This window comes from Haliaeetus leucocephalus, unplaced genomic scaffold, assembly GCF_000737465.1.
Source record: "Haliaeetus leucocephalus isolate CR32 unplaced genomic scaffold, Haliaeetus_leucocephalus-4.0 Scaffold206, whole genome shotgun sequence".
In the NCBI taxonomy this organism is placed as follows: Eukaryota; Metazoa; Chordata; class Aves; order Accipitriformes; family Accipitridae; genus Haliaeetus; species Haliaeetus leucocephalus.
The window spans coordinates 6,763,231-6,790,836 of NW_010972642.1; the positions used below are offsets into that span (position 1 = coordinate 6,763,231).

Below are 27,606 nucleotides of genomic sequence, written 5' to 3' on the forward strand. Positions count from 1 at the left end.
CACCTATCTCCTCGCTGTGCCCTGAGCCACCAGCTGTGCACGAACAGTCACTTATGCTGTGCTCTGGCTTTCTTGGGAGGAGAGTTGTCCTCTCGGACATTTTTGCAGGAAAGTGGGACAGTGGGAGAGGTGTTCACCTACTCTGTGCTGATCTACTTCTCTTAGCAGAGATCTGTTTAGAGACGGGAGAAGCTCTTGCAGTGCCAAAGCTTCCTGAGAGCAGTACTGTGGGGAGCCTCTGCAGGCAATGGGCAGATGTTTGGAGGGGCAGACCCTGGGAGAGGAGAGATCCCAGGTGGCCATGGATCTGCACTATTTCTTTTCCTGCTATTAGAAGGACAGCACCATTCTGAAAAACCACCTTTTCTTGTAGCCTAGTAGCTTGCCAGCAGTGGTTGCCACCACCGAAAGCAAAAACTTGCTTCCTTCTTATTTCAGTTTTTCCTCTTCCCGCATCCAAGACTTCTGTGTGTTTTGTGGCTTTCATTGCGTGGTCTGTAAAACCAGACCTTGGTAAGCAGCAACAGGGGAGAAGAAAAACCCTTATAAAGTATCTTGTCAAGTATTTGATCCCAGTCTCATCCCCCTCCAGCCCTAAGTCTGTTCCCTGTACCTGCTGCAGTGGGAGCTCCAGCCTGGCTGAGCTGCTGGGTGTTCTGTGTAACTCTGCGCTTAGAGGATGGGCTTCCAGAAGCAGGAGTGTTTTGAGATGAGTCAGTTAAAAATAATGGAACCGATAGCGGCTTTGAAGGACTTGTTTTGGACTAAGCAATGAAAGCACATGTGTGCTCTCAGCACCTTGCTGCCAGCCAGAATCGGTACGAAGGGGCAAGAGAGGACATGCGTGTGTCCTTTCCCCTCTCTTGCCTCCTGTAGCCCAGATTTCTACCTCGTTGCATGGCTTGTGCTGAACATAACAAAGGAAACTCCTTCTGAAGGTGGGATGGATTACAGAGTCCCCGGCGCCGTCAGCAATGGCGAAACGGTGCCCGCACACCCTAGCATGGAAAAGGAGAAGGAGGAGGACCAGACCCTGGAGCGAGGGCAGTGGAACAACAAGCTGGAGTACGTCCTGTCTGTGGCTGGGGAGATCATCGGCCTGGGAAATGTCTGGCGTTTCCCCTACCTCTGCTACAAGAATGGTGGAGGTAAGTGCAGCCCTGGCCCCGTCCAGCCCCAGGGGCTGGTCACCGGAGTCCCTCCGCGGTCCCTCCTGCCTCTGCGACATCCATGTCCAGCCCCGCTCACCCCTGGCAGCAGCTTTTCAGCAATGCCCAAGTCATGAGTCTGAAGAGAGGGTGCCAACTTGCTGGCATAGCGCTGCCATCCAGGCCACAAGCCAGGGTTGTTTTGACCCGGTGGGATGCGGGTGACTGAGTGACAGTGTCCCAGGGTTTCTGGTGGCTGTAGCCACGTTTCCCTGGTCCTGCCGGTGAGGTGGGGTGGCCATCTGCAGGGGGAGGCAGGAGGAGCAGGGTGGGGGCTCGGCTCTCTGAGCGTTGTGACTCGCTCCAGGCACCTCTTCCTCGAGGAGCACTAGGCACCCTGCGCAAATAAGACGGTGGGTGCCGGCAGCATCGCAGGGAAGTGGTGCAGGAGGGCACCGATGTGGGGTGCCGTGGGGCACCGATGCCTTTGCAGGCGCTGTGAGGAGCTGCAGCGTTTCCCGGACTCTCGGGGGGGGGGCTGCAAGGGGCTCACGGCCACAGGTCCTGGTGTGGTGTCTGACTGTGGAGGGATAGCCCCTGGGTGCTGGACTCGGGTGGCAGGGACAGGGCAGAGCGAGGGGGTTTTCCTCGCCTCGGTGCAGAAGCACAGCACCCCTCCTGCGCTCCACAGTGCCCACTGGCATCCGCCGGAGCTGCGAGCGTGTGGGAGAGGGGACCCCTGTCTCTGAGGCACACGGCAGGGCTGTGAGGTGCGCGGATGGACGTGCTCGATGGAGAGAGGGAGCAGAGGGTTGCTGTTACCACCGAGGTGCCGGCACATCGGTGCTGCTCAGGCTGTGCTCGGCAGTGACTGGTGGTCAATCCTTGGCAAGGCCAGGCTGCCCCACGGCTTGGCGGTGGAGCTGGGCTTGCTTTTGCAGGTGTTTGTGCCTGCTTTTAGTTTGTGGCTGCCTTTGAAGGGAAGAAATTGTTTAAAAAACCGAAAGCCCGAATTTCTTCCTAGGTTTGGCTCGGTGGCACGTGGAGAGAGAGAGTTGCTCTCCCTGTCTAGTTGCTAATTGGGCTCTCTGGAAGAGCAGGGGAGAGGGTAAACGGCGTTTGGCTGGGAGCTGGCAGGGAGCGAGTGCTGGGGACCTGGGGCTGAAATCCCCTGGCTTGAGCTTGGGGTAGTCTCATGGGCCTCACTAAACTGCTTTCATCCCAGTGGCATAAAAGAGGATTAACTGCTGTTTAGCTACTTTCATGCCATGCTTTACTCAGCGCTTGTTTCTTTTCACCAGGTGGTCAGGCATTTTCTTTCCCTGTTGAAAAAGGACCATTTTTCGTGTTCTCCCTTTCCACAGGGAACATTTCTTGGCTGCTTGCTGAGCTGTGTCTGCTCCCACTGCTGCACCCTTCCCGGGCGCCATCCTGTCCAGGGGGAGCGGGATCCAGGACCCTGTTCTGTCACCCCTTTCCCTGCTGCTCCCCCCGCCGTGCCCCCCCATTGGGGCTGGGGAAGAGCTGAGGGAGGGCTTTGGGGAAAGGGGAGCCACGGTGTGTGGCTGGAGAGCAGAGGCAAGATGAGAAGGGATTTCTCAGCCTTTTTTCCCCCCAAGAAATGGGCCTGAAGCAAAGCCCTGTGAAGTGGCAGAGACAATGAGGAGTTTGAAGTCTCAGGCAAATTTTTTTATCTCTGGCTGCCTTCCCATGAGGTTAGAGCAAGGATGGGGCATGACACTCTCGTGCAGAGAGAAAAGCGTTTTGGGTATGACTTCTGCTGGGGCAGGGCAGTGCGACGAGGCTGTGCAGGACTTGAGGCTCCCTCCTCCACTATGGAGTCCGGCCTGCCCCAGCTGGTGCTGTATCAAATCCCTTGTAATGCCTTAAGATTAATTTTAAAGGCTGCCAGAGGTTTTGTCCTGTACTCCCTTGGGAAGGCTGGTCCAGGCACTTCCTTCCCTGCTACTTCAATAAAGGTGTGGGACCTTTATTTAATTTCCAGCTCTAGGTCAATCATGGCCAGCCTACAACCATTTGTTCTTGTGCCAGCATTACCGTCTGGCTGAAATAGCTCTGCCCCACTGGCTGACTTTTTCTCCCCCACACTGAATTGTGTGTAGGCAGTGGCGATAACCACCCTCAGCTCGTGCTTCGCTGCCCTAAATAAGTCAGGCTCTTCGCAAAAAAGGTATCTGCAAAATCTGAGCTATGCAAAGAGAGGCAGCCGGTCACTTTTCCTTTCTTTAGGGATATTTCCACATAACTAAGAAAGAGTAGTCCCTTACATATTTAGGGCTCAGTGTCTGATACCAAGGTCCTAAATAGTGGGGCGGGCGAGAGCAAAAAGTGTTCTTTTTGCTCTTGTTCGCTCTTGCTTTCGCCTCCCATGGCGGTGTCAGGCCCTCCCCAGGCAGGCTGGCCCCTCCGATTGGGAAATACCGGGGAAGCCTGTCTGGTGGTGTGGCCGCCGGTGCCACAACCCCTCCCCAGCGCTCCCCAAACCGGCCGGTCCCAAAGGCCACCGCCGCCACCGTCCCTGTACACGCAGAGGGGAAGGGGCCATAGTGGAGGGGACACACGTGGCAGCGCTTTCCCCTTCTCCTTCCACTTCGGCGGGGCAAACCTCTGCCGGGTGTCGGGGTTCACCCGTGGGGAGGGCGGATGGGGCTGAGCGGGAGGGACATCAGCCAGTGCTGGGGGGGTTCTCAGGTGCGCTGCTGGGTCCCCCCGCTGCGGGCTGCCCTCCCTGCTGCCCCCCAGGACAGAGCGGTTGTGCGGGGTGGCTCTGCTGGGCACCTCACCTTGGCTTTTCCTCCTTGCAGTCCCTGCCTGAAGGGCCATTCTGCCTGCCGCCTTTCCTGCCGGTGCGGGCAAGCAGTAGTCCTCTGCCAGCTGAAATGAAAAGGGGGGGGGTGGTGGGTCTGGTGTCAGGGTCGTCCCACCCTGCCTGTCCCTCTACCTGGGGGGCGAGGGCAGGGGGGGCATATCACAGCCCCTGGCCCAAATATGTCTCTGCAAATTCCGCTACCCAGCCATAATTTTGCATCATTACACAGCCCGCAGGTCGGGACCATCCAGTTAGACTACCAAAGTGTGAAACCTGCCAGCAAACCTGAGGAAGGGGAAAGGCCAGATCCCAGGCTGGAAGTAAGGGAAACCCAGGCTGGGGAGCTTGACCTGCCACCTCAGAGACCTCCCCTGGGATCCCCTGGCTGCAGTTTAGTTAAATACAAACTTCTATACAAGAATAATATCTCTTGAAAATAGGCACCACTTTTACGACAATATGATTGCACACAAGTTGGGAGTTGAGGGGATGGTGTTGATACAACCCCCGCCCTTTGCCTTCACTGATTTCTTTTTACTGGTAGAGGGACAGCGTGTGGGCATGCTTGTCATTCACCCATGGCTGCCAGGTATCGGCATCCTGCCCTTCAGCTCCTGTTTGCCCACAGGGAGCTGCAGAGATGCTCCCCTTATTTCATTGATTGCTTTTTAGCAGGGAGGGGAGGACTGTGGCTCTGTACCCCACTGGGATGAGTGCGGGGTGGGACTTACAGCTGGTCCCCAAAGTCCCCCTTCCCTCTCCCTGCCCCTGCATGCTAGATAAGCTTCTTAATGAAATCTCCTGGGTTTTGAGTTTACTTGTGCCCCAGGATTGTTATTCCCCATACACCCCCGCCCACCCGACCCCAGAGCCAGTTAGGATCTCACCGGCACTGAAAAGGACTATGCATGGAAAACGTGGTTAGTGGCTGGCTGGGTTGCCACCTCCAACCCTGCATGCCCCTCTGAGCCTACCCCAGCCCGGCTGCGGCTCTCCGCTCGAGGTGACCCCTTTCCACGCCAGCTCCCCGTGTCCCTGCCTTTGCAGCATGGCTTGAGCAGCTTCCGTGGCACATGAGTGCAGCAGAGAGCACAGACCATATTGCAGGGCTGTCTTCTGTGCTCTGTGGGGTAAAAGCCTGGGGTAATCAAAAGCCTGATGCATTTTATCCCTCCCTGCCTGGTTTCATGACAGGGCTTGACCAGGAGGGCAGCCCTGGCTGCTGGTGTGAGGTACATACTTTCCTGCACTCCTTCCTTTTCGTTTATGTCTGCTGCTTTTTGGAGAGCAAATGATCGAGCAAACTCACAGACTGCATGAAGGTGTCAGTCTTTATGTGCTCCTCAGTGCCTTGGTGTTGTCATCCATGGGCTTGTCAGCTTATTCAGTCAGAATAATCAATGTGAAAGGAGTCACCAACTTGATTAAAAGTCACAATGGTTTTACAGCAGGGTGTTCTCCTGTATTTCTATACAGCTATTGAGAACTTGTTTCACTCTTCTGCACAAAAATCAGGCCTAGAAGCTTTCCTTTCCTCTCCATCTTTTCTAAATGTTGAGTTTCTCACGCAATCACATCACTTCAGGAGATGAAACATGAGGAAAATCCCTTTTTCCTGGCATCCCATCCATGGTCTTCCCGCCCCCGCTGTCCCCTGCCAGGAGGGACCTGCCTGGTGCCGGGTTGGAGACAGCCTGACACTAGTCACCCCACAGGGCTTATTTTTCCTATCTGCTGCTTGAATCTGCCAGGTGCCTTCTTCATCCCCTACCTCATCTTCCTCTTCACCTGTGGGATCCCCGTCTTCTTCCTGGAGACGGCGCTGGGGCAGTACACCAGCCAGGGAGGGGTCACAGCCTGGCGCAGGATCTGTCCCCTCTTCGAAGGTGAGTCGGGTGAGCCCAGGAGGGCATGGCGAAGTGGGGGGACCGTGGGGCCCTGGGGCGACGAGCGGGGATGCCCTTCCCCACAGCCTGGATGGTTACCTGCCTCCATGCATCCGCTGCCCACCCCTGGGGATGCTGGCCTGGGAGGGCCACCGGCTGCCTCCTCTCCAAAATCATGCTGGAAAAATTGATCGACTTTCTCAGCAAACAGTTCCCATTGTTATGTTGCATCCTGGTTTCCTTCTTCATGGCCACGGCTCTGGCCAGGAGCTTTGCGCCCAGTCAAGGTTGTCCTCCAAGAGCTAAATGATAAAAATGCTTTTGACTGTTATGAGGAACCTAAAACATACTACTACTTTAAGTCAATGCTAAGTCATTTTCCTGAGTTTGCAGATGGCTCAAAACCTTACTGGTGGAAGGTGTCGGCTGTCTTAATAAATCATTAGCAGTCAGATCCACTTCTAGCACTTTTTCAGCACAGTCACCTAGCCTCAAGCCACCTTCCATAACTTCTCTGAAAGTCTCAGTTGCTTCTTCCCCACGTACTAAAACCTTTAGCTGCTCCTCCAGCACCTCCCAGAGAAGGTGCGTGGTGTTAATACAAAAGCTTCCCAAACAAAGGTGAAAAGGGATGAGTGAACAAAATAAAAAGTGCATTTTGGTAGAAGAGGTGCTATTCAGCAGGTGGAACACTGACATATGTTTCTGTCTCTTTGGGTGGCTTTCTAACCATAAGCTGCCCATCCCCTGCCCAGACTCCTTCCCATTGCCACCCTTTCACCAGGGAAGGCTGTAGTGGGGCAGAAGGAAGAGGGGTCCCCGGGACCCCTGCTTGGACCACCGCTGATGCGGCATGGTGGGCTTTGGGGAGGGGATGATGGCTCTGGCAGCCGCCCCGCTGGCCTTCATCCGGCAGTGCAGTCAAAATGCAGAGCAGCAGATGAAAATGTTGGGTGAGCACCTCCCAAGGGGACTCCTGTTCCCGTCCCCCGGCGCGTGGGTCACTTGCCTTCGGGGCTCGCTTTCTGCAGGAATTGGCTACGCCTCGCAGGTCATCGTCGTACTGCTGAACTTCTACTACATCATTGTCCTGGCCTGGGCCTTGTTTTATCTCTTCAGTTCATTCACCATAGACCTCCCCTGGGGCAGCTGCGACCACGAGTGGAACACAGGTGGGTGTGGAGCCCCATCCCAATCCTCCGCCAGATCCTGGCTGAGGGAAACCTGCTGCTACCCAGGGCCAAACCTCAGGAGAGTGGCTGGCCTCTGCGTGGGTGGGACCGCAGGTCATAGGCGTGCGGAGTGCTGGGTCGCTGCAGTGCTGCTGGCACTTTTGGGGAAAAGGCTCGGCTGATCTGGGTCTTTGCTAGAGAGCAGCAGTGCTGGCGCTGCCCAACCACTTGCAGCAGCCGGCCAGTGCCACGCAGTGGCGGCCTCCCCAGTGGCTCCTGCTCTGGGTTCCAGGCACTGTGGGCACCTTCTTTCTTGGCATCTTCCAGTCACCCTGAGCTGTGTGTTAGCTATAGACCCAGTGCTCGTCGGGACTGCTGACTGTGCCCACTGGAAGGAAAAATTAAATGACATCATCTTAATTGTCCTAGGTTTCTTGCCAGCCTTACCCTGGAGGTGACTCCTCTTGTGCATTTTTGGGACCATATAAAATTTGTCTCAGAGTCAATGTCAGTGACTGTTGATGCTGTGGATGGAAAGGTGGGGATTTTTCAGAGCCTCTGGTACTTCAGCCACTGCTACTTACGCTCCCTCTCTCCCTGGGCTTCTCCTGCAGGGAACTGCATGGAGCTCCAGAAGGCAAACTCGACGCTCAACGTGACCAGCGAAAATGCCACCTCCCCTGTCATCGAGTTCTGGGAGTAAGTAAAGGACAAGCCTGTACCCCCTTTCCTCCGGGACATACCTTTCCCGGGCAAGGAACAAACCCTGCAGCAGCATGTCCTATTAACCCCTCCTTGCCAGAAGAGGACACAAGAGAGGAAGCTAGGCAGGTCAGAGTGAAGGTTATCAGGAACAGCACCATCAGTCAAGGGTAACATCGCTGGGCTTGTGGTGTTTGTCTCGAGCTGTGCTGGCATGCCTCAGAGCTGTCTGACTTAGTCCTTCTTTGATGCTATATTCCTGTCCCTCTGGACCTTTCAGGCTTCTTGGTCTCACTGACCTCAGTGATGGCTAGCTGACTGTGCAAGACCTTACCTCACCGATGCTTTGACCCCTCTGGTCCTCGATATTTTGTTTACTGTCCTTTTCTCCCTTATTCCTCCTCTGCTGTTGCACTCTCCCTTTCTCCATTTGTGCTGCTCCTCTCCCTGCCTCCTCCCTTCTTCTTCATTGCCAGCTGTGAGCTTTTATACAGTTGTTTCCTCCTGCAGTGTAGGTAAATTGGCTGCCTGTTCCCCAACCTGAAGTTTTGGTTCAGACTTACCCAGGGTGCAAACCTCAATAAAATTAGTGGCACTCCCTCAGGGTATAGTGGCCATTACCCTATGGTTTGGATTACAGTTCATATATCTGCTGGATTATGTATTTCTCTTGTTCTGTTTGGAGAAGTCTGCCCCATGAAGTCCTTGACCTGCCTGGTAGCTGCATCCAGTGTAACCGTGCTCAGGACATGGGTGCCAAGACTATAGGTGGGAGTGGGGTGAGATCTGTGGTGATCCACAAGGCAGCAGCTCTGCGATGGGGTTTTGTCTGCATGTTTTGCAAGCTGTAGCGTGTTCAGCTGTTGAAGAGGAGACCTTAAAGTCCTGTGATATACTGCAGGAGTCCATACTAGTGATGCAGTAGGCGATCTCTTTCCTTTGAATATGTGCTACTGTGTGATACCAGCATGTTCCCAGGAGGCTCTGGCATGGTGGGTGGTGACTTCTGTATGCAGGCTAGTCTTCATCTTAAAAATAGAAAAAGAGGTGATGTTTTCACTTTAAAGTGACTAATATGCAAGCTATCCTGAGGAAAGAAGCTCACCAAAATCAAAATGAAGTGCTGGGGTCAGCTTAATCCGCGCTGAAATTTGCTCCCTCGTTTTCAATGTTTTCTCCCCTTGTGTTAGTAACCCTGAGGTCCAGAGTAGCTTTATTTCTGGCATAAAGGCATAGGCCTGTTGGCTTGGGATCTTTGATGATCCTCAGCATCTGCTGGGAGAACAGGCCCAGTTAAGCACTGAGCCCTGGCTAATAGACTGTGCAAGTAACCCCTCTGCTGCCACCATGAATTTCCCTTGTGCATTTAGATGGATGGAGGGCTCTGCCCTCGCTGCCCTCAGCAGCGCTGCTGGGTGCTGTCAGCACACGGAGCACACAGTACCTCCAGGGCATCCCCGGCTCAGCACAGGGACGCTGTTTTTAGACTTTAAAGTCTTTAAATTTTCTTTGTCTCCTGTGTGCTCCCTGAGCCCGCACTCTGCCTGCTGCTCACGTGTGATTAGATGGTGGCCTGCCTTAGACTACTTTTCCTGAGGCTGACTGCTGGAAAAGTTGATGTTCCCATCACTGCTGTGACCACCCCTGTGTTACTGGGGAATCAGCACACGAGACTGGAAATTTCCACTGTCCATTGCTTCCGATGCAGCATCTGTTCCTGCCCTCCCTGGGCGGGGAGGTAGAAGGCCGCCATTTCCTCAAGAAGCACCGACCTGCAGTGGGCTGATGGCACGCTTCTGTTGCCTTTTCCGGCTGTGGTACAGTGCCCAGTTAGTTATGCTCTGCTGGAACCCTCTCCCCACTGGTTTTAGGGTCCATGTCCTTAGAAGCAGGGAGAGCGACATGATGAAACGTATCTGGTAGAGCAGGGTGATTTTTCCAACCCCTCTCTCATCCTCTCAATCTGCTTGCTGCAAGGCTGTGGGGGAGGAAGGGAGGCAGTGTGTCTTGCGCAGCCTTTATTTTAGGATAATTTCTGTCTTTTGCAGCAGGGTGGGCATTGCTGCTGGGTTCCAGGGTAGTGCATGTCCTTCTCTGCCTGTCTCAGGCTTGGGGTTTTGGGACTGCACCATAGTGTTTCACACCCAGATCCATCTGTGCGGTGTAGGAGATGGAGGAGGGTGAGTCCTTACTTCTGTAAGTGATGAGGAAGATTTGACATACACGTGACATGGAAAGGTGCTATATGGCCAGGGTGAGACCATGAGACCTTAGCTAAACCAAGGTCCATCTAGCCCAGGATCCTATCTCCACGCTGGCTGAAAGAGGACACCCAAGGCGTCCACGCAGTGGAGATTGTTGTGGTTCTGGCTGGGTCTTTGTCATGGCATGGGATGCTCTGCTGCTCTGGGCCCTGAAGTGAAATATGTAGCTTCTCCTAAAGACAGAAGAAGAGTGCTATAGAGAAGGGGTTAGAGACCCTTGCGTCTTGGGTGGTCCTGATCAATTCTGCGTCGTAAGTGCAACGTATCATTCACTTTGAGGTTTGAAGCATGTCAGAAATGTAGGTGACCTTTGTAATGTGCATAAAAGAAGGCCCGGGTGGAGCTTGTGTGTGCAATGTGCTGCGTGTTCTTGCAGAGAGAGAGTTCTTTCCCCCAAAAGGACAGATGAAGGGCAGGAGGAGGATAGGAGAAGAAATGTCTTGGCCCAACAAGCCAGCACTGGAGTGAACTTAGAAGCAGGTGTCCATGTGTGATCCACCAGGCTGGTAGTACTTTTAAGAGGGGAGCACTGCTTGATTCCTCTGAGGAATCCTTGCAGCTCAGACCTGGGCCTTGCTAGTAGGACATCCCTTCTCCCCAAAGCCATCAGGCACTGTGGAGGTGTGGTGATAAACAACGTGGTGTTGGAAACACTGGTGGCCAACATCAGCGACACTTGGATGCTCCTTTGCTTTTCCCCAATGCAGGAGGAGAGTACTGAAGATATCTGATGGCATCCAGCACCTGGGCAGCCTACGCTGGGAGCTGGCTCTGTGTCTCCTGCTGGCGTGGATCATCTGTTACTTCTGCATCTGGAAAGGGGTCAAGTCTACAGGGAAGGTGAGTGCTTGGTTCAGATCAAGCCTCTTCCCTTGCTCACCGCTTGATCTACTCACATTTGTACATTCGGAGAGGTCCCAGGGATCCCCTGGGAGCCCCTCTCTAAATGAGCTGGCAGGAGCTTGTGGGGCTCAACTTTAATCAGGAGTGTGAGCCAGGCCCTATGTTTTGGGTAGGAAAGGATGGGAGCGCTGAGACATCTCAGAGCATTAACTTCCAAGATGTATATCACCATCTGGTCCCTCCCTATCCACAGGTCCGGAGGACCCTGCAGTATTCCTATTTATGGGGTGGTTGCATGTTCCCTTCCCTCCCCCCACACTGTGAGCAAGCAACATGTTTTTGTCTCTGCTGACAAGTACAGCTGGAAAATCCTCAAATTCATTAGACAGATAGTAATGAAGGTAACTCTGATGGCCTCAAAGCTCTCTCTGCCTCGTCACTATGGGGTTGGTCTTTTTTTTTTTTTCTTTTTGTTTGTCCCAGCTCTTCCTACAGTTGCTCATATTGCCCAGCAAAAAAGGTCATCTTTTTTTTCCCCACTGGTCACTGCAGAGGTATTTCTTTGAATGCTTCTGGGAAGGGTTGGTGTGACTGTCTAGCTCCATCTCATGCTCCTTCTGTTGCAGAGTGTGCCACTCTCATTTACACTAACCCTATTACTTAGTTTCTGCTACTGCCTCCTGACCCATTCCTAGCCAGCTTTGTCTAGAGCCAGCAAGAACAGATGGAAATAAAAAGGTTTAGTATGTTATCTAAATTGTGTCTTCTCTGCATGCTTTGAACAAGACATCATGTGTGATGGGATGTAAATTTTAGCTGCATCCGTTTCCATCAAGTTGATGGCATGGATGTTAGCAGTTTCTCCTGCTTCCAGAATGGTCTGGGATTATGAAACATGACGGGGAAACCAAGCAGCTTGCAGAGATGATGTTTTCTGGTTTCCATGGAGTAAAATTAGAAGAAAAGAGCAACTGCTTGCTGTGGTGGCCTGGTAAAAGAATGCAGAGGCAGTATAATAATGGCAAATATGATACTAAGATACAGCAAACATAGTGTGGGAAGTGCTGAGAACAAATTCAATCTATTTCAGATACAAGTTCTAGGTTAAATGCAAGTGCTTTTTAGCAAAAAGGACTAGCGATGGTGAGATCTTATCTTCTTGAAAACAGAAACCTTCTTTCAGTAAAGCAACAGTGTCCATAGGTTTATCAACCCTCCGCATATTTAATAATCCAGCTAAAATGATGGCTGTGGGAATACAGTTACAATGGGGAAGAGTTCTGGGGATTTGCCTGTGGAGGGGCAAACACCATGAGCTGAAATCACCCTGCTCAGAGCAGCAGCAGCGGTTCGCATCCTCTGACGTGGGGACTGCCTGTCCCTGAGGAGCGTTCGCAGATGCAGGAGGTTGTCACAGATGGAACCACTTTGCTGAGGCATGTGGATCAGATTCAAATAAAACCCTGGATGTTGTTGACCAGCATGTGACAGGACAATCACACTGATCCCGGCAAGGTTCCTAGTGATGTAGTTAGTGCTAACAATGCCCGAGAAATAAAAAGATTGGGTCTGAGCCAAGCACTGAGTAATATCTCATTGGATCCAGATGTTCCTGTTGTTAGATAGAAGTTTGGCACTCTTAATCCAGCAAAACATTCTCCAAATTCAGGCCTCTGGTCTCAGTGCAGATGTGAGTGACTGTTGAGTGAAAAGCTTAACACACTAGTTCGCGCAGGCCGTAAAGCACATAGGATGTTACCAAAATGTGAATCCAAATCATATGCCAGACAGCTACCAGTTTGTATTCTGAGCTCTTAAAACTGATGTTATTTAAGGATTCAGCCAAGAATGTGCAACCTGGCATCCCAGAAGACCGTGCACTAGGGTTCAAAGGTAATGGGTTGTTTTTATGATTTTTGTTTTTAATCTTGCTTTAATGAGCTGAGAAAGATTAGACTTGCATCCTGTCATTTCCTGAAGGAAGAATTTCGTTGTATGGTAAATACAGGGATGATTGTTAAACTTGCAGGACCTGCAGATTTGATTAACTGTCACTGAAAAGCTCTAAATCAGAGACTCCTTGAACATTTGAGATTGAAATGAATGGTGATGTTTGCCTGTGTTGAAGGACACTGTCCCTGAGTTCCTTCAACGTTCAGGATGCAGATTCAGAGAGACAGGGATGGATCTGCTCACACAGACATCTCAGGCAATCATGAGCCCCAGCAAGGAGGTGTTTTTCACTGACCTTCGTGGCACTACCCAAGACTGCCATGATATATAGAGCAGGGCACATGAAATGCATAGAAAACCTGGAGCTGCAGGCAGAGATGATAATACAGTAGTGTGGTTTTTTACGGATGGGATATCTCTCAAATCCTTGTGCATTACAAAACTGAATCACCAGAGAGTGTACATCTCGACTTTAAGGAGGACTTGTGTTGCAGTGTCAGGTGCTTTGACCGTTGCTTTATTCAGATGGAGTATATCAGGGTGGATCCAGAAGAAAGCTCTTTTTTAATCTCTACTCAGATCATAAGGATTACCCAGGGGCAGAGTGAAAGTGGTCTTACTATCCAGGGAAATCATATGCTTGTTCTTAGTAGGACCTCTTCTAATGCAGAAACTGCTATAGCTGTGGCAGAGCCTGTGACCCCTGCTCAGGGATGGTGGGCTTTAGGTGGATTTTGAAACAACCCATTCTGCATGAATGGGCAGGTGTGAGAAATAAATCATTTCACGTCATTACATTTTGCAGTTCCTTTAGAGATGAGCTTTAGCTCTCTGGTGCGTAACTGCCCAAGCTGAGAAAATTGCTGTAGGGTAGCATTCAGGTGAAGATGTGAATCCTCACTCAGCACGTCCACACAGGAAAAACCTGAAGGAGCAACATTTCTTTTTTGGCCTAGCATGATACAACAGACTGAACAATTTTTTTTCAAGGTGGTCAATAAGTCTTGAAGGTGTGGGAGCAATGCAAAGGGATTAATGACACTACCTGAATTGCTGGGAAGACTGCATGAGCCCTTGATATCAGTTTGTTTGTGTGGGAAACACAGACTACAACATGTTGTTGTGGCATGCTACAGCAATTACCCTGAACAGTCCTGAAAGTACCCTGGTAATCCCCAAATTAAATGTTATATTTACCAGACATGGAGTCCCTGAAAGAATTAGCTGATACTGGCCTGCAGCATTCCCCAAAGGGACATGGCTCCTTTGCTAGAGGAAGGGATTTCAACCCTACTTGAGTATGTCTGCATTGCTCTTGGGGCTAGGGGTGTAAAAAGCAAGAGGACACAGGTTAAAGGTCCTGTTTGGGTCTGCATCCTTGGTGGCAGTCTGAGATGTGCTGCCCTGCTCTGTCTGAAGTGCCCATGTTGGGTATTTGAACAGGGTCAGAGGCAGTGGCTGTGGGTCACTGCAGTGGGGAGTGGTGGGCACAAGCCAGTTGTCTGTGCCAGCCCTGAGTGGGGGAGCCCCAGTGTTGTCCTTGGTGGTCCTTCGGAAGCAATCACATTCGTCCTGGGTTCGGCTGGGAGTTTCAGAGCGTATCTCTTATCTGCACACCCCTTTACCCTTGCCGCTAAAAGCTGAGGAGAAGAGACTTTCTGTGTGTGGCTCAGACCTCTGTTTGGGGTAGGGATGAGCAGATGGATACTGGGGGCAGCTCCTTCTCTGATGCGCGTAGATATTACACCGTCGGCTTCAGTAGAGCTACTCTGACTCCAACCTGGTGACAGCCTGACTCAGGGTCTGGATTGCTCTTAGGGCTAGAAAGGTTTTCTCTGGCTCCAGACGTGCCATGGCATGTCACAAGTTTCCTGGGCTCATTTCAAAATGCATTGGCTTCTACCGCAGGTGACAGCAAGGTGGTTGGTGAGGCAGCCTGACCCATCCCCTGCTGCTGCCCATCTCCCCCAGCCTGGGGGTCGGTGCTGTGCCACCAGCCAGCGCTGTGTGCTTTGACCCGCACTGCTCGCTCACGCTTGTCCCTTCATCCTCCTTCCAGGTGGTGTATTTCACGGCCACGTTCCCATACCTCATGCTGGTCGTCCTGCTGATCAGGGGAGTCTCCCTGCCTGGGGCGTCCCAGGGAATCCTGTTTTACCTTTATCCAGACCTCAGTCGCCTTGGGGACCCCCAGGTAAGGTGGAAGGGGGACTGAATGGCTGAGCTGTGCTTGCGTGGATGCCTGTAGCTGTCCTCTCTCCCTCCTTTTCATTTTCTCACTCTCTTTTTTTCCAATTTCTTCTGTCTGTCTCCTCTTTTTCCCCCTCTGTGGGCATAAGGCAGGGCTGTGATATTGGTGTGTACTCTGACGGTCCCAATGCTCTCTTGCCCTCGGCCTTCACCTGTGCTGTTACGTATTTTCTAGTCTGAGTTGCCCAGGGGTATGGGCAGTGGGATTTAACCCTTCATCACGACTGGCACCAGCTGTTTTTGTTGCCCACCTTTCTTTGGGAGACTCCTCTGCTGTGAAGGCAGCTGGTGCATGGGGTGCCACTCTGCACCATGCTGGCAGCTCATGAGGATGAGCCCTGCTCCTGGCATGTTTGCTCCGGCTTCCCTGGGAAGCATGCTGGGTGCATGGATGGCAGGAGCCATGGCATGCTGCAGCAGCAGTCCCTGGGACCCAGCCGCCCTCCTTGCCTCCCCATCCCTGGTGAGAAATTCCTGCCTGTCTGACGAGAGGGTCAGTGCCCGACTGCTGCTTTTAATCTCTTCGGGACAAGTTCTTCCACGTTAAATCCTGGCTCCAGCTGAGCTGCTGTACCAGCCTTTGTGTGAAGGTGTTTCCAAAGGAGATTAAAGAGTGCCTGCCTGGAAAATAGGCCAGCAAAACCCTTCATAACCCCATTAACTCTTTCTGGTCTAGCCCCAGTGCTGTCTTGGTTATTAATTTTGCGAACGGGGGCGTAAGTGCTGGGGGAGGAACAGCTTCGGCTGATCCTGCCCTCCCTGATGGAGAAGAGAGGATCCCTGTTCCCTGTGGGTAGGGGCTAGCAGCGTGTCAGGGGCTGCAGGGCATCCGCGGGTCCTGCCTGTGCCACTGGTGCAGTGTGGCTCTGTGCGAATCAGTTTGACTTATGGCTTCCGATTCAGGGAGCTAAACACGAGTGTCCGGTTTCCAGCTCCAGGCGGTCTGGTTTTTATCATGGGAAGGACTCGGAGTTCCTGCTCGGATTTCTGGAAGTTGCTCTCTGGTCAAGGCTGCGCCTGAGCAGGGGGTGAAAAGCCTTGTTTTACTGTGCCGGCTGCTCTCTTGCTCTCTTGGTTTGCCTGTGAACAGGAGGTGGGTAGGACGGCTGCTACCTTGGTGTGAAGGTGCAGTGAGGCTTGGCAGGGGGTGAGCACAGGTCCGTGTTTGCAGTCTTTGTGGCTCCATTTGTGCTGATGAGGTGCAAGAGACTTCTGAAATGAAATAACATTTTCAAATGGTGCTCATTCACTTATGAAAAGTCCTGTTACTGTGGCTGTGTTGCCCAGGGGACTGAATTAAACCACTTCAGGCGTGGCATGGTTTTGCTGGTACTAGCTGTGAGCTCATTAGGTCTGTCCTGGCAAACTTTTCCAATTACAGCCTGAGCTTTAGAAGCACAGCTTCCTTCCAGCCTGGAAAATGCTAATGCGCTGGTGGAAAGGCAGAGTGACCCTTCAGAGCAAGAGGATGGCTTATCCTCGGCTAGGGGAGGAAAACTTCCTCCTCCATCCCTGACTTCATCATTCCCTGATGAATGCTTCTCTTCTGTGGGAGAAAAGCAGGAGTCGGTAGCAGCGGTTGCCTTCCTCCAGCGTGCTTTAACCATCCTGCTGAACCTAGTAGTAGGGCTTGAGGTTTCTCTGAGGTTTCTCTTGCATTTTCCCATCAGAGAGGGAAGGGAAGTGTTAGTGCCCCAAGCCCCACACATGTGCAGCTGTGCCCCCCTCTCTCTGTGCAGGGACAGCGTGAGTCCTGCCAGCCCATCAGGGCCAAGTCAATTAAATTGATTTGCGCTCAGAGGACAGCAAGCTGTAATTGTTTACCCGCAATACTGTACTGTCCAGAAAAATGGAAGATTCTTTAGTGCCTGGGAAGGAATTCTGGAAATAAAAAAAAAAAAATTTAAAAATACTCTCTCCAATCTGACCGTTATGGTAAGGCATCTTGAGGGGAGGTTTAAACAAAGGGCAAACAATATACAAGGGGACAAAATCAAAACTCCTTTAAAGTGTATGAAAAACTAGGTGAAAAGAGGGGATGAATTATTTAGCAGATTCTACCAGGGGAGCAGCAGCAGCCGAGATGTGATTAAGTATCAGAATACCCAACTGGTGCGTGGAAAACATTGCTTTTCACCTGCCAAATGACCTTGGACAGAACTGGGAAATCCTGCCTATGAGAGCTCAGGCTAGCTGATTGATGGTGGGCTTTTCTGGCCATGAAGTCTACAGTGCTCTAAATCTTCCTGCACCTTCATTTTCTAAATCTATGAAATACTTATAATTAAAATGGTAAATAAAATGCATTTGATAGGTAGATCAGACTATACAGAGAAACTGCCAAACAGAAGTTTTGAATAATGAAGTCCAGTTCTGCTCAAATACAAGCAGATAAGAGCAAAACCACCAAGGAGATCATCTATTTTGAACTGTATGCCCCCAAACTAAAAAATCCAATAAAGCAACCCCATAGTTTGTTTTTGGTTTGTATAATATTTAGTATTATGATGTCAGCGTGCCAGCTGTTACTAGGCCCAAATTTTTTCCCCCTCCTTGATTGCATTTTCTATGCTCCAGAAGGTTCCTATTTTTATTTCATAGTGTGGATTGTGTTTTTAACCAAAAGGGGCTCTCAGAGTTGTTCACTATTTCCACTTTAGATCACTCCTCCCTTTGCAATTATCTTTGCGGCAATTTTATCAATTGTTTATTTCCATAGATAACGCTGGGGATTTATGGATGTGATTAAGGAGAGGGATGCACAGTGTGATCCACTAGTGGGAAACTGAAATGAGAGGAATTCAGAGTAGAAATAAGATTTAAGTGTGGGAAAGTTGCATTAGAAGAACTTTTCTCAGGCGCTGGCAGGCTCTCCGTTGCTTGATGCTTTCATACCACAATCAGGCACCTTTTTAATAGACAGATGTAAAGAGAGGACTGATGGGCTTGATGCAGAAAGTGCCAGCTGTGTGTTTGGGTTTGCTTTAAAGAGAAGAAATGTAATGGTCTCCTTTCACTCTGGTATCAAGTCTCAAGAGATTTTAGCTAAATTTCATTAGATTTAATGAGTGAGAATAGAGGAGGAGTTAAATTCAGCAGCCTCTGAGCATATCCCTCTCTGGAAAAGCAGCAAATGTTTCTCAAAACCTCCCACTCTTATTTTCCTCCTGAAATTCCCAGAAAACCCACCACCTTGTTGCATGTGCTTGTACTTTGTCCAGTCTTTATATAAAGGAAGAACTTTCTGTTACGAGCTGCTTTCCATCCAGCCCAGGCGTGCTGAAGGCCCCAGCGGGGGCTGTGCCCCTGGTCCGGGGGGCAGGGGAGCGCTGGCGGTGCCGAGGACGAGCAGAGGACCCGCAGCTCTGCAGACACCCTGCGAGCAGTCCTCACCGCCGCACCGGACACCCGACCCTGCGCAGCACTGTGCCAGGACACCCTGACTTGGTCCGCGCAGCTAAATTCAGAGCATCACCTTCATCCAACCTCTGCTTCTCGTTGTCTCTCCCTCTCTCATCTGCACTACTTTTTCAAATAACCTTCTCTATGTCCCTCTCATTTTCTCTCACCCATTTCCCTGGCGGTTGCTTTTTGGAGAGTGTTTGCCCCTGCAGACTCCCCACAGGCTCCTGCTTCCCAATGGATGTGGCGGGAAGGGGAAGCAAGAGATGAAGATGCCCCCAGCTCTTTGGGGTCTGTTTGCTGTGCCTGTGGCCGGAGAGGGAGGCTGCCAGGGTCTGGCTTACGGTTTGCACCAGAGCAGCTCTTGCTGCCGAGGCTCTGCCGAGGATAAGCCCCTCGGGCTACCACAGGGAGGACAGGACGTGCGTGCATCTTGCAGGGCTGTGACCTGCGGGTTAACCGGGGGCCTCTGTAGCCACCCTGGGGAAGGGGTCAGAGCCCCCAGATCCTCTCCAAATTCAGGCCCCTCCTGCTGCTGCTCCAGCGAGAGCGGCTGCTTCCCAGCAAGAGGGGAGGGCAACCGTGGGCCTGCTAAATATTATTTGTTCCCCTTATTTATTTTTTTCCCAGCAGCCTTTAACTTGACCCTGTGCGCTCGGTTTGTGCTGTTGCCGGCCCCCCGCTTCCCCTTTCTGAAGGCGAGCTTGTTTGTTTTCGTGCCGGAGGGCGACCCGCTGCGCCTGTGCGTGGATGCATGTGCCGGCGGGGCTGCCGCTGGCACCGTGCACTTGCTCCCGCCACGCGTCCTCGTGCCCCGGCCCCGGGCCCTGTGCCCCCCAGCCCCGGCAGAGGGTCTGTGGAGGGTCTGCAAGCCCAGGCACCACTGCCTGCCCTGCCTGGGGGGCAGAGGGCAGGCACCGGGCAGCAGGGAGGGAGAGCTGGCGGCTCCCACAGCGTACCGGAGGGGCTCGGGGCTGGCATCCTCTCCTCCACCTTGCTGGAGCGATACATCCTCGTGGGGTGAACCACAGCTGTATTTACCTTGCAGGGCTTCCTCCTCCTCCTCCTCCCACGCCTGTCACCAGCCCTGCCGGCGTGGGACCCGGGTGGCCGGCTGGCCGCTGCCACGCAGCCCTGCTGAGTCTGATCTCAGCGCTGACATAGCAGGAAGGAATAAAGCCGACGTTCTGTCCGCCTGCAAGCAGCAGGGCAGGGAGGAACGTACAGCTCGGCTTCCCAGACAGCAAGGAGCATCCCTTGGAGCATCCCTCGCCCCTCCACACCACCCTGGGGCAGGCAGCTGTGGTCTTTGGGATGAACTAGAAACTTGTTTGTTTTCTTGCGGTGTTTAAAGAAACCCCAGCAGCAGGAGGGCCCTCCTGGGTGTAAACTGTCCCTGTGGGTAGGCAGGTGCCCCGAGATGTGGGGGTTATGTGAGGTCGGTGCTCTCTGGCAAGGCATTGCGAGGCCTTTAGTGCCGGCACAGGGAGATTAACCGGGAACAAAGCACCCATCCTGCACTCCCAAGGAGCCCAAGGAAGTATTTTCCGAGCAGCTAGGGCTTGGGGCTGGGAAGATAATGCCTGGCTGGGTGTAGGATGGGACAGAAGGAATGGGAATGTTTTACAGAAATGGCAGTGACTCGTTCCCTGCCTCCTCTCTCCTGGGGTAAATGTGGATGAGGAAAAGCATTGGCCTGGGCTGTGCAGCACAACGGTGGGTTCTTTGCAGCAGGACCCCAGGGCTGCACAGCCCTGTGCCACTGCAGTGCTGTGGGACGTGGACTGGGTCATTGGGCTGGGGCCTGTGGGCCAGTCCTGAATGAAGGGGGAAAGGCAATAATCTGGAAATAGTGCCCTGGGCATCTCGAGGTGAAATCTTGGGAATCAAGATCTCCCCTTTCAAGGCTGGGCTGAAGCGATGAGTTTGCATGGTGCAGCAGCGGGTGGCTGGTGGGTAGCGCCACAGGATGACTCGTGAGCCATGATGCCGGGAGCAAAAGAAATGCTGGTTGAACTGCAGCTCAAGACTTGAGTGGTTTTTGCTCTCTGCTCTGCATTACACTGAGCATGACCCTCCACGCAGCGTGTACCCACTCTGTGCTGTACCATCTCTCCTTGCTGATCGGGACAGTTTGGCACTTCTCAGCACGGTGCCTGTACTTGGTGTATGACATACACTGGGGTTCAATAACATTTTGCTTGAAAATGGTCTTTACTGTTATTTGTAAGTGCTTTGAGATCTTCCTAAGGAAGGATCTGTTTCAGCACAGGGGGCTATTAAATTTCAGTACATGTAATAAAGCAAATATTGCTGAGAAAATTAAGGGGTGAAGGAATATGTCCTCTCACAGGCCATAACCATCTTGGATAACTGCAGCTCAGGTGTGAAGGCTTTGGCTAAAAACAGAGAGTAGGAGGTTATTACAAACTGGAGTAAACAACATGTTCAAGGAAATGGAATTACGAATTAAATAAACTGGATGGCTTAGAAAACTGCAGACAACAATCAAATCAAAATACCCATGCCACCAATGTGCCGGTGAAATCTAAACAGGATAAATTTTACCAGTCTCTTTGGGAGCAGTGGCCAGAGAACAGCAGCATGCTTTTATCTGCAGGGGAAAGAGAGCCCTGACTGACCCTAGTGAGCCCCGCCTGACCCGAGCAAGCCCCTTTAGTCAGAGTGGAAATATTAAAATAATGAGATGCTGTTGATCAGCAGCAGAGAAGGGAAAGGGGGGGGTCTTGGATGGACTGAAAAAACTATTCTCCCAGTCACTGCAGGGAGGGAAATGAGCACAGGTAGCAGGTTGGGGAGGGAAGATTTGGGTTGCTGTTTTCTGAAGCAAGTAGTCTGTGTAGTCCCCTTGAGCCCACGGGGCCGGGTGGGCAGTGGTGCTTCTTGTGAGAGGCTTGAGGAGGAGGCTGGACCACAGGCAGGCTGATGCCCCTACTGACCCCAGTGATCCTGCAGTCCTGGAACTTGCTGCTGCTACTCAGCTCTGCCACTAGTGGGTCAGCAGTACCTATGGCATCAGTCTTGTTGCAGTCCATTGACCCCCAAGCAATTTGGGAAGTGCCAGAGGACTGGGAGGGATGCAAAGGTGGCTTCTTCTTTGGCCCAAGAGCTGCACTAAACTTTTAAAATGGGAAATAAACTGCATGCAGCCCGAGCTGGTGCTCACAGTCATGTTGACTAAGTAGGATCATAAGCTGCAAGCCAAGCTTAGCTTTATTTACCGTTTCAGCCACAGGCTGCCTTGCTTCAAATGCTAAGGCAGGTCCTGTATTCCCTAAAGATATCCTTGTGGGGCTGGGCTCCCACACAGCCCAGTGTGCACCCCATGGGTGTTGTGCTGGACAGAGCAGGCAGCGGAGAGGGGAGCCCACAGACTCTGCACTGGTCTCTGTTACACAGTCAAGGGTATCACTGAGTTTTAGAAGTGAGCCACTTCATAAGCCACAGAGCTAATGAAACTTGGTGTCTTGATATTTGGCTTCTGCCATGGCTGGTAAAGCACCAGTTCTTTTCCTGACACTGAGACCTTTCTCATGTTTCTTGCTTGTGTGATTTATCTGATATTTAACACTGGTTGACTCTTTCTCCCTGTAGCTTTCTGCTCAGTGGGGAATGCTGAGTTCCTGTCTTTTTCCTGTTCCCTGGCTGTTGTGAAATTCGTAGGTAGTTGATATCCTTGAGGTTTCTACCAACTGTTAAATCTAGTTGCAACTTGTCAACTGGGTCCAATGTTATGGCAAATGTGGGGAAGGCAGTTTGATGGCAAAAGTCTTGTTATCTTGACAAATTGAAATACAAGGGCTCCAAAACCCATGAAAGGGTGCGATTTGAGCTTGAATTTGATGAAAAAACAGAGCTCTAGCAATGAACAGCAAAATAAAAAGCAAACCTAACAAAACATTTCACCCCGATCTGTGCAAAGATGCTTAAATTACTGCTGCAAAGGTGTCAGCTGGTCCAGCTCACCTCAGTGCCTTGCTGTGCCTAAAAAGTAGCTGAAAAGTGAAGGCTGTGCCCTTACAGCCCACAGAGTGATGATGCTTTAGGAATCAATTATAAAAAGGGCTTTGATTTTTTTTCTAATCTTTTTGAAATGCAAAAATGAACTAATACTCTGCTCTTTTAAACCCACCTCCCCATGCAGGTCCTCCAAAAAAAGTAAAATACACTGAGGTCAATTAATTACTTTTTCAACATCTCAGTGTCTCAAACTAGCTGTCACAGTCCTACCTCACCACCTGTCCCTTCCCATTCTACAAATCAGAGATTTGATCTCCCTCCCTGTGAAATGGTGAGCAGGGTTTCAATAGACTGAAGAGAAGGCGATTGGGCTGAACATTAGCTGAATTGCTCGCAGGACAGTCAGGGAGAGCAGTTTCACTGAACCTAGCCCTAGCACCGCTTTGCTTTCTCTCCCTGTGGACTGAGCTTCTGGGTCTTGCAGCAGTGGGCAGGGAGAGGATTCATTCTGTGCAGCTGTTCTTTGAGCCAAAACCAGAATTTCCTCTAGAAAATCACAGCTAATGGGATCATAATATCCCTTCATAAGGCCCATCAGCCTAGGAAGGAGAAGAGGTAAATAAGAAACAAAACCTCTCACCGCATGATTGCTCTTTGGCCAGTATGGAAGAGGAAAGGCAGAACCACGCATTGGTGAGGGTGGCCTGAGCAACAGGGGTGGCTGGGCAGGTGCTCAGGTGACCATTGCCTCAGGACATGAAGTCTTGGCTGACAGGTACAGGTGTGATTTGGAGTCATCAAAACCGCTGTGGTGCTTTCCATTGACTTCTGTTCTTCTCAGAGGGGATCCTGGGGCAAGGCTGGTGTTTGTCTGAGGGCTCACCAGCACTACTACTCCGGGGAAGGAGGGTATAGCCAAACGGAGACTTTTCTCATTAAAGTTGTCCCAGTAATACTTTTCTTCTGCTTTTCTTTACTGATTAGCTTCTCTTTTGTCTCTAGAATGTGGTTACCCTTCAGCATTGGCTGAATGATTGTCTTATCTCTATTTTATAAACCCCTTAGGAAGAAAGATCTTAGAAAACAGAGGGTTTAATTAATAATTTTTGTCATCTCTTCATTTCTCACTGTTGCTTCCTGCTTTTGCTGTTCTCTGCAGAAGGCAGTGGTTGCATTGGTGACTGCACACAGCTAGGCTTTCAGATCAAATTTGGCATTGACAAATGTCAGCCTTGGAGCACTGGGACATGTTATTGACAGTGAGAGTGAAGCAGAGTTCAAAGGTGCCTCATGGGACTAACAGCATTCTTGTATTTTCTTTTCGGAGCTGTCTTTTGCAAACAACTCTGTTTATTTCTAGTACTCCTCTACTCCCCAGTTGATTTTCTTTTAAGTTTTGGAGTCTTTAAATTAGGTCTTGGAGAGAAGGGCCACCACCAGAAGCTGTACGTACCCGTGCCACTCAGTGGGAGACCGGGCTTGCCCAAATCAAGTCAGCCTCCTCTGCTAGCATACGGCTCCTCCAGCTTTTGTGGAAAATGTTCATCCAGTCTCTCACTGCTGGGAGGCTCTGGAGAGTCACAGGGTTCTGCAGATTTGTCCAAGGAAGAAAAAGATAATGATGAAGAGCCATACGTGCTGTGGGTTTGCAAGGCTCCCGGTGCATCCCTTCCCTTTGGCACTCTTAGCACCCCATGGGTGCCTCACTGAGCACTGTAATTCCTGGCACTGTATAACCTGCCCCTAGAAAAGGCTTGTCTAAATGCTGGATATTGCTGACCTCCCGATCACTGGCCTTTCTGCTCGTTACGGCAGCCCCCCAGGGCTCTGCCTCTTTGCATCCATGCAGTGTCTGTGCTCTGTGCTGGCCTTGTCTTCTCACCTGTGTTTGCATCTCCCTTGCAGGTCTGGATGGATGCAGGCACTCAAATCTTCTTTTCCTATGCAATTTGTCTGGGATGCCTGACAGCTCTGGGCAGCTATAACAAATACCATAACAACTGCTACAGGTAACTGGAGCACGGCTCTGCTGCCTAGAGCCTTCCCCTCCCTGAACATCAGTGTACATAGGCTGGTGAACTGCTGGAGGCTACTGGCCCTTTGAAGTGTCATGTTTTCTGTTTCTATTCAAGATGTAAGAAAACTCTTTCCACGTGTTTTCTTCCCAAATCCAGCTCACTGTGCTTTCTACCCAAGGGAACTTTCTGTCTGTGCCATGGATGACAAAGCCCCTCTTCCACACCAGCTGAGACCCAGCAAAGTCAGATCCTCTTCACTAGCTTTGTGACCCCAGCCCGCATCACAACCTCCCCTATTACCTGGGTGCATGAGTAGCCATAGGGGAAGCAGAGCTGTGAGATCTAATGGCTGTAGACTGGAGTCCTTTCACCTTGTGATTTATCCTTCCTAAGTTCATTTGGACCTAGTGTCTTGCACAATTGTCAGTGCTCTGGGTTCCTGTGTGCTGCCTATGGTCTACATATATGCCTGCAGATGTAACTTCTGTTTCTTCCATACTCTCCCTGTGCTGGACTGCCCTTGAACAGAGATGGGCCATGTTGCCGAATAGAATCAGGCTGTCAAGTTGGAGTGGTCAGGTGAAAATAAACTAATTTTGCTGTAGATGTATCCAGCATCTGGAGCTACATCCCCAGGGGTAAAAGGCTAGTGTGAGTGGAGGAGGCCACCTCTAGGTAAAACTACCCACCTGCCTTCCCACCCTTTCTCTGCTGGCTGTGTTGCTCCTGGCACTGGGTTCTCCCCCCACCTTTTAAATTCAAAATTGTGGTTGTTGCCATGGAAGGTCCAGGCAGACCACTGGCTACACAGTCCTTGTTTGGCATCTTTCTCTTCACCTTAGAAGTTCGCTCCTGCTGCGGTGATACCTCTCCAACAGCAGCTGGGTTGGTACTCCTCTTCCTTTTCATGTCCCTTCTCCCAGATGAGTTTTTGAGAGAAAAAGCTCTGGGAGAAGAAGAGATAATGGATTTGGCTTTGGCCTGCTGCATGTCCTTAAGCACTAGCCCTCTGCATCTCCAGCCTGGATGTGTTAACATGGAGAGGAAGACACAAGCTGCTTAGCAGCAAGATTGTAAAGAGCTTCTGTAGCTGCAGCTGGGAGATGTTATAGAAAGGGGAGACATGTCTGTTGCAACACAAATGCTTTATGCTATTCAGCTTTGCTAGGGCAATTGTTCTTAGTTTTGATGTCAAACATCTGAGCAGCCTGTTCCCAGGCATGGCCCCAGTTTAATCAGTCGGTTCTGTGCTCTGCAGCCTTGGTTTGCATAGGAAGACAGGAACCAGCTTCAACTGGGCAGAGGGACACCAGCGTGGTGCCCCACTCAGTTATCTCAGGCCAGGTGTAACCTTTGGTGACCTGGAAGAGAAGAGGACGCAGGCAGGATGGACCACTGTTTGTATGGCAGCAGTCCAAGATGGTGCCAAACGGAACAGACCATTTCTCGCCTTCTGGGGCAGTAAGGGACATCATCAGGGCTCCCTGGCTCCCCTTCAGGTGAAAATCTGGAGATACCTCTTTGCTCTGGCCATTCCTCACATGCTACCCTCCACCACAACACCCCTTTCCACCTGCCAGGTGACTGCAGAGCACCTCCCAGCCCATGCCTTTCCAAGGAGCATTTGACTTGTCATGCGTACCTCCAGGGGAAGAGGGAGAAACACCAGGAAGGAAGAGAAACTATTTGAAATAAATGGGAACTTGTATAAAATGATGGAGAACATAATTTGAGTGGAGAAAAGGTGGTTTATAGCAACAAGAGAAACGAGGTTCCAGCACGGGCTTCCCACTGGGTTAGCTGAGCTTGGTGGAGCGTGACCCTCCTTACCAGCCAGGAGATTCGCGGGGGCTCACCCTGCAGGCCTGTTTCGCTCTCCTGCCTTAGAAACCACATACAAAGGCAGAGCAGTAGTGTTAGGTGCTGTGCAGTCCTTGACAATCCAAAGAGCTGTGCTTTGGAAGGAATAATCTGAATTTGTATGGCGCAAGGGCTCTGCCTGAACTGTACTGTCTGGAAATGGTTGCAGACTGTGAATGGATTTAGTTAATGTGCAGGGAGGAGCATGAAGCCCCCAAAATGCTAGATACCTGAAGACTGATACAGAAAATGACACCTGGATTTGCAGAGTAGCATTTAATAACGTCAGAGCGGGCCATGAAATCCCAGAAGGGGTGCGTTCCGTTTGGTTCAGAATATCTCTGAAAGATGCTGCAAATGTTATTGTTGTCCCCAGGGTTGCAGTCACAAGAGGACTAGGGAGACTGGAGCGTGGAAAGGAATTGGATAGATAAGAGGTGTTTAGTCTAAAGAGTAGATGGATGAGAATGAGATGAAAGAGAGACAAAAGGGAATAGATCAGAGAAAATAAATTGGATGGCTCTGTTCATCTTTTTCTCATAATGCACGGACCAGGAGATATCTAGTAGTGCTGAGAACCAAGGAGATTGTAACTGGTCTGAGAAATCTATTAAGGAAAAAAACCCATGCCCCCTTCTCAGACAAAAATCATCTCTGGTACTCTCTGCTACAGGAAGGCCCAGGGGAGAGAGAGGAAAAAATCACGCATTTAGATGTGTAGCAAGACTATCTCATAAGCGAGGAGCTTAGGTGAGGAATGCATCGTTATGCTGTCCTTGGAGAAGGCTTTTCCGGGGGGGAGATCCTGCTGTGTTGCCCACCCTGGGGCATCATCCTTCTGCAGCTCCTGGTGCTGAGCTGTGAGGGTGCTGGGAGAGAGGCCCTGCTGTGGGCACAGTGGCTGGGGTGGGAGAACGGGGGCTGCCCTGGGGTGTGGGTCATACCTGGACCCTCACCCGGCTGACGCTGTGCCCCCTCCTCCCAGGGACTGTGTGGCCCTCTGCTTCCTCAACAGCGGCACTAGCTTCGTGGCCGGCTTTGCCATCTTCTCCATCCTGGGCTTCATGGCGGGGGAGCAGGGTGTGCCCATCGCCGAGGTGGCCGAGTCGGGTGAGTGGGGCTGCGGTGGGATGGGGCCGCGGGGGTGCTGTTCTTTGGCCCCCCCTCAGCAAGGGGAGCGTGCCCGCAGGATACCCACCCTGGGGCAAACAGTATTGCAGCTGCGGGTTCCCATCCTGGTGGGCAGCTCCACTTTCTGCCTCCAAAAGCCAGGGAGAAACAAATGCACGCTCATGAA

General features: G+C 51.4%; 1 protein-coding gene across 2 annotated transcripts in view; it reads left to right on the forward strand.

Annotated features, from left to right (window-relative positions):
* The window catches only part of SLC6A13 (solute carrier family 6 (neurotransmitter transporter), member 13), a 32,883-nt gene that overhangs the window by 642 nt on the left and 4,635 nt on the right, over positions 1-27,606 (forward strand). Inside the window, exons 2-9 of one of the 2 annotated variants that reach the window (XM_010566209.1) lie at positions 939-1,148; positions 5,730-5,864; positions 6,896-7,036; positions 7,651-7,735; positions 10,710-10,842; positions 14,858-14,992; positions 24,337-24,440; positions 27,295-27,419. In XM_010566209.1, the coding sequence (XP_010564511.1) occupies positions 944-1,148; positions 5,730-5,864; positions 6,896-7,036; positions 7,651-7,735; positions 10,710-10,842; positions 14,858-14,992; positions 24,337-24,440; positions 27,295-27,419 (1,063 nt within the window). In that variant the 5' untranslated portion in view covers positions 939-943. Of the gene's footprint in view, positions 1-938; positions 1,149-5,729; positions 5,865-6,895; positions 7,037-7,650; positions 7,736-10,709; positions 10,843-14,857; positions 14,993-24,336; positions 24,441-27,294; positions 27,420-27,606 lie in introns of those variants that run through there. The other variant, XM_010566210.1, reaches the window with a different exon arrangement.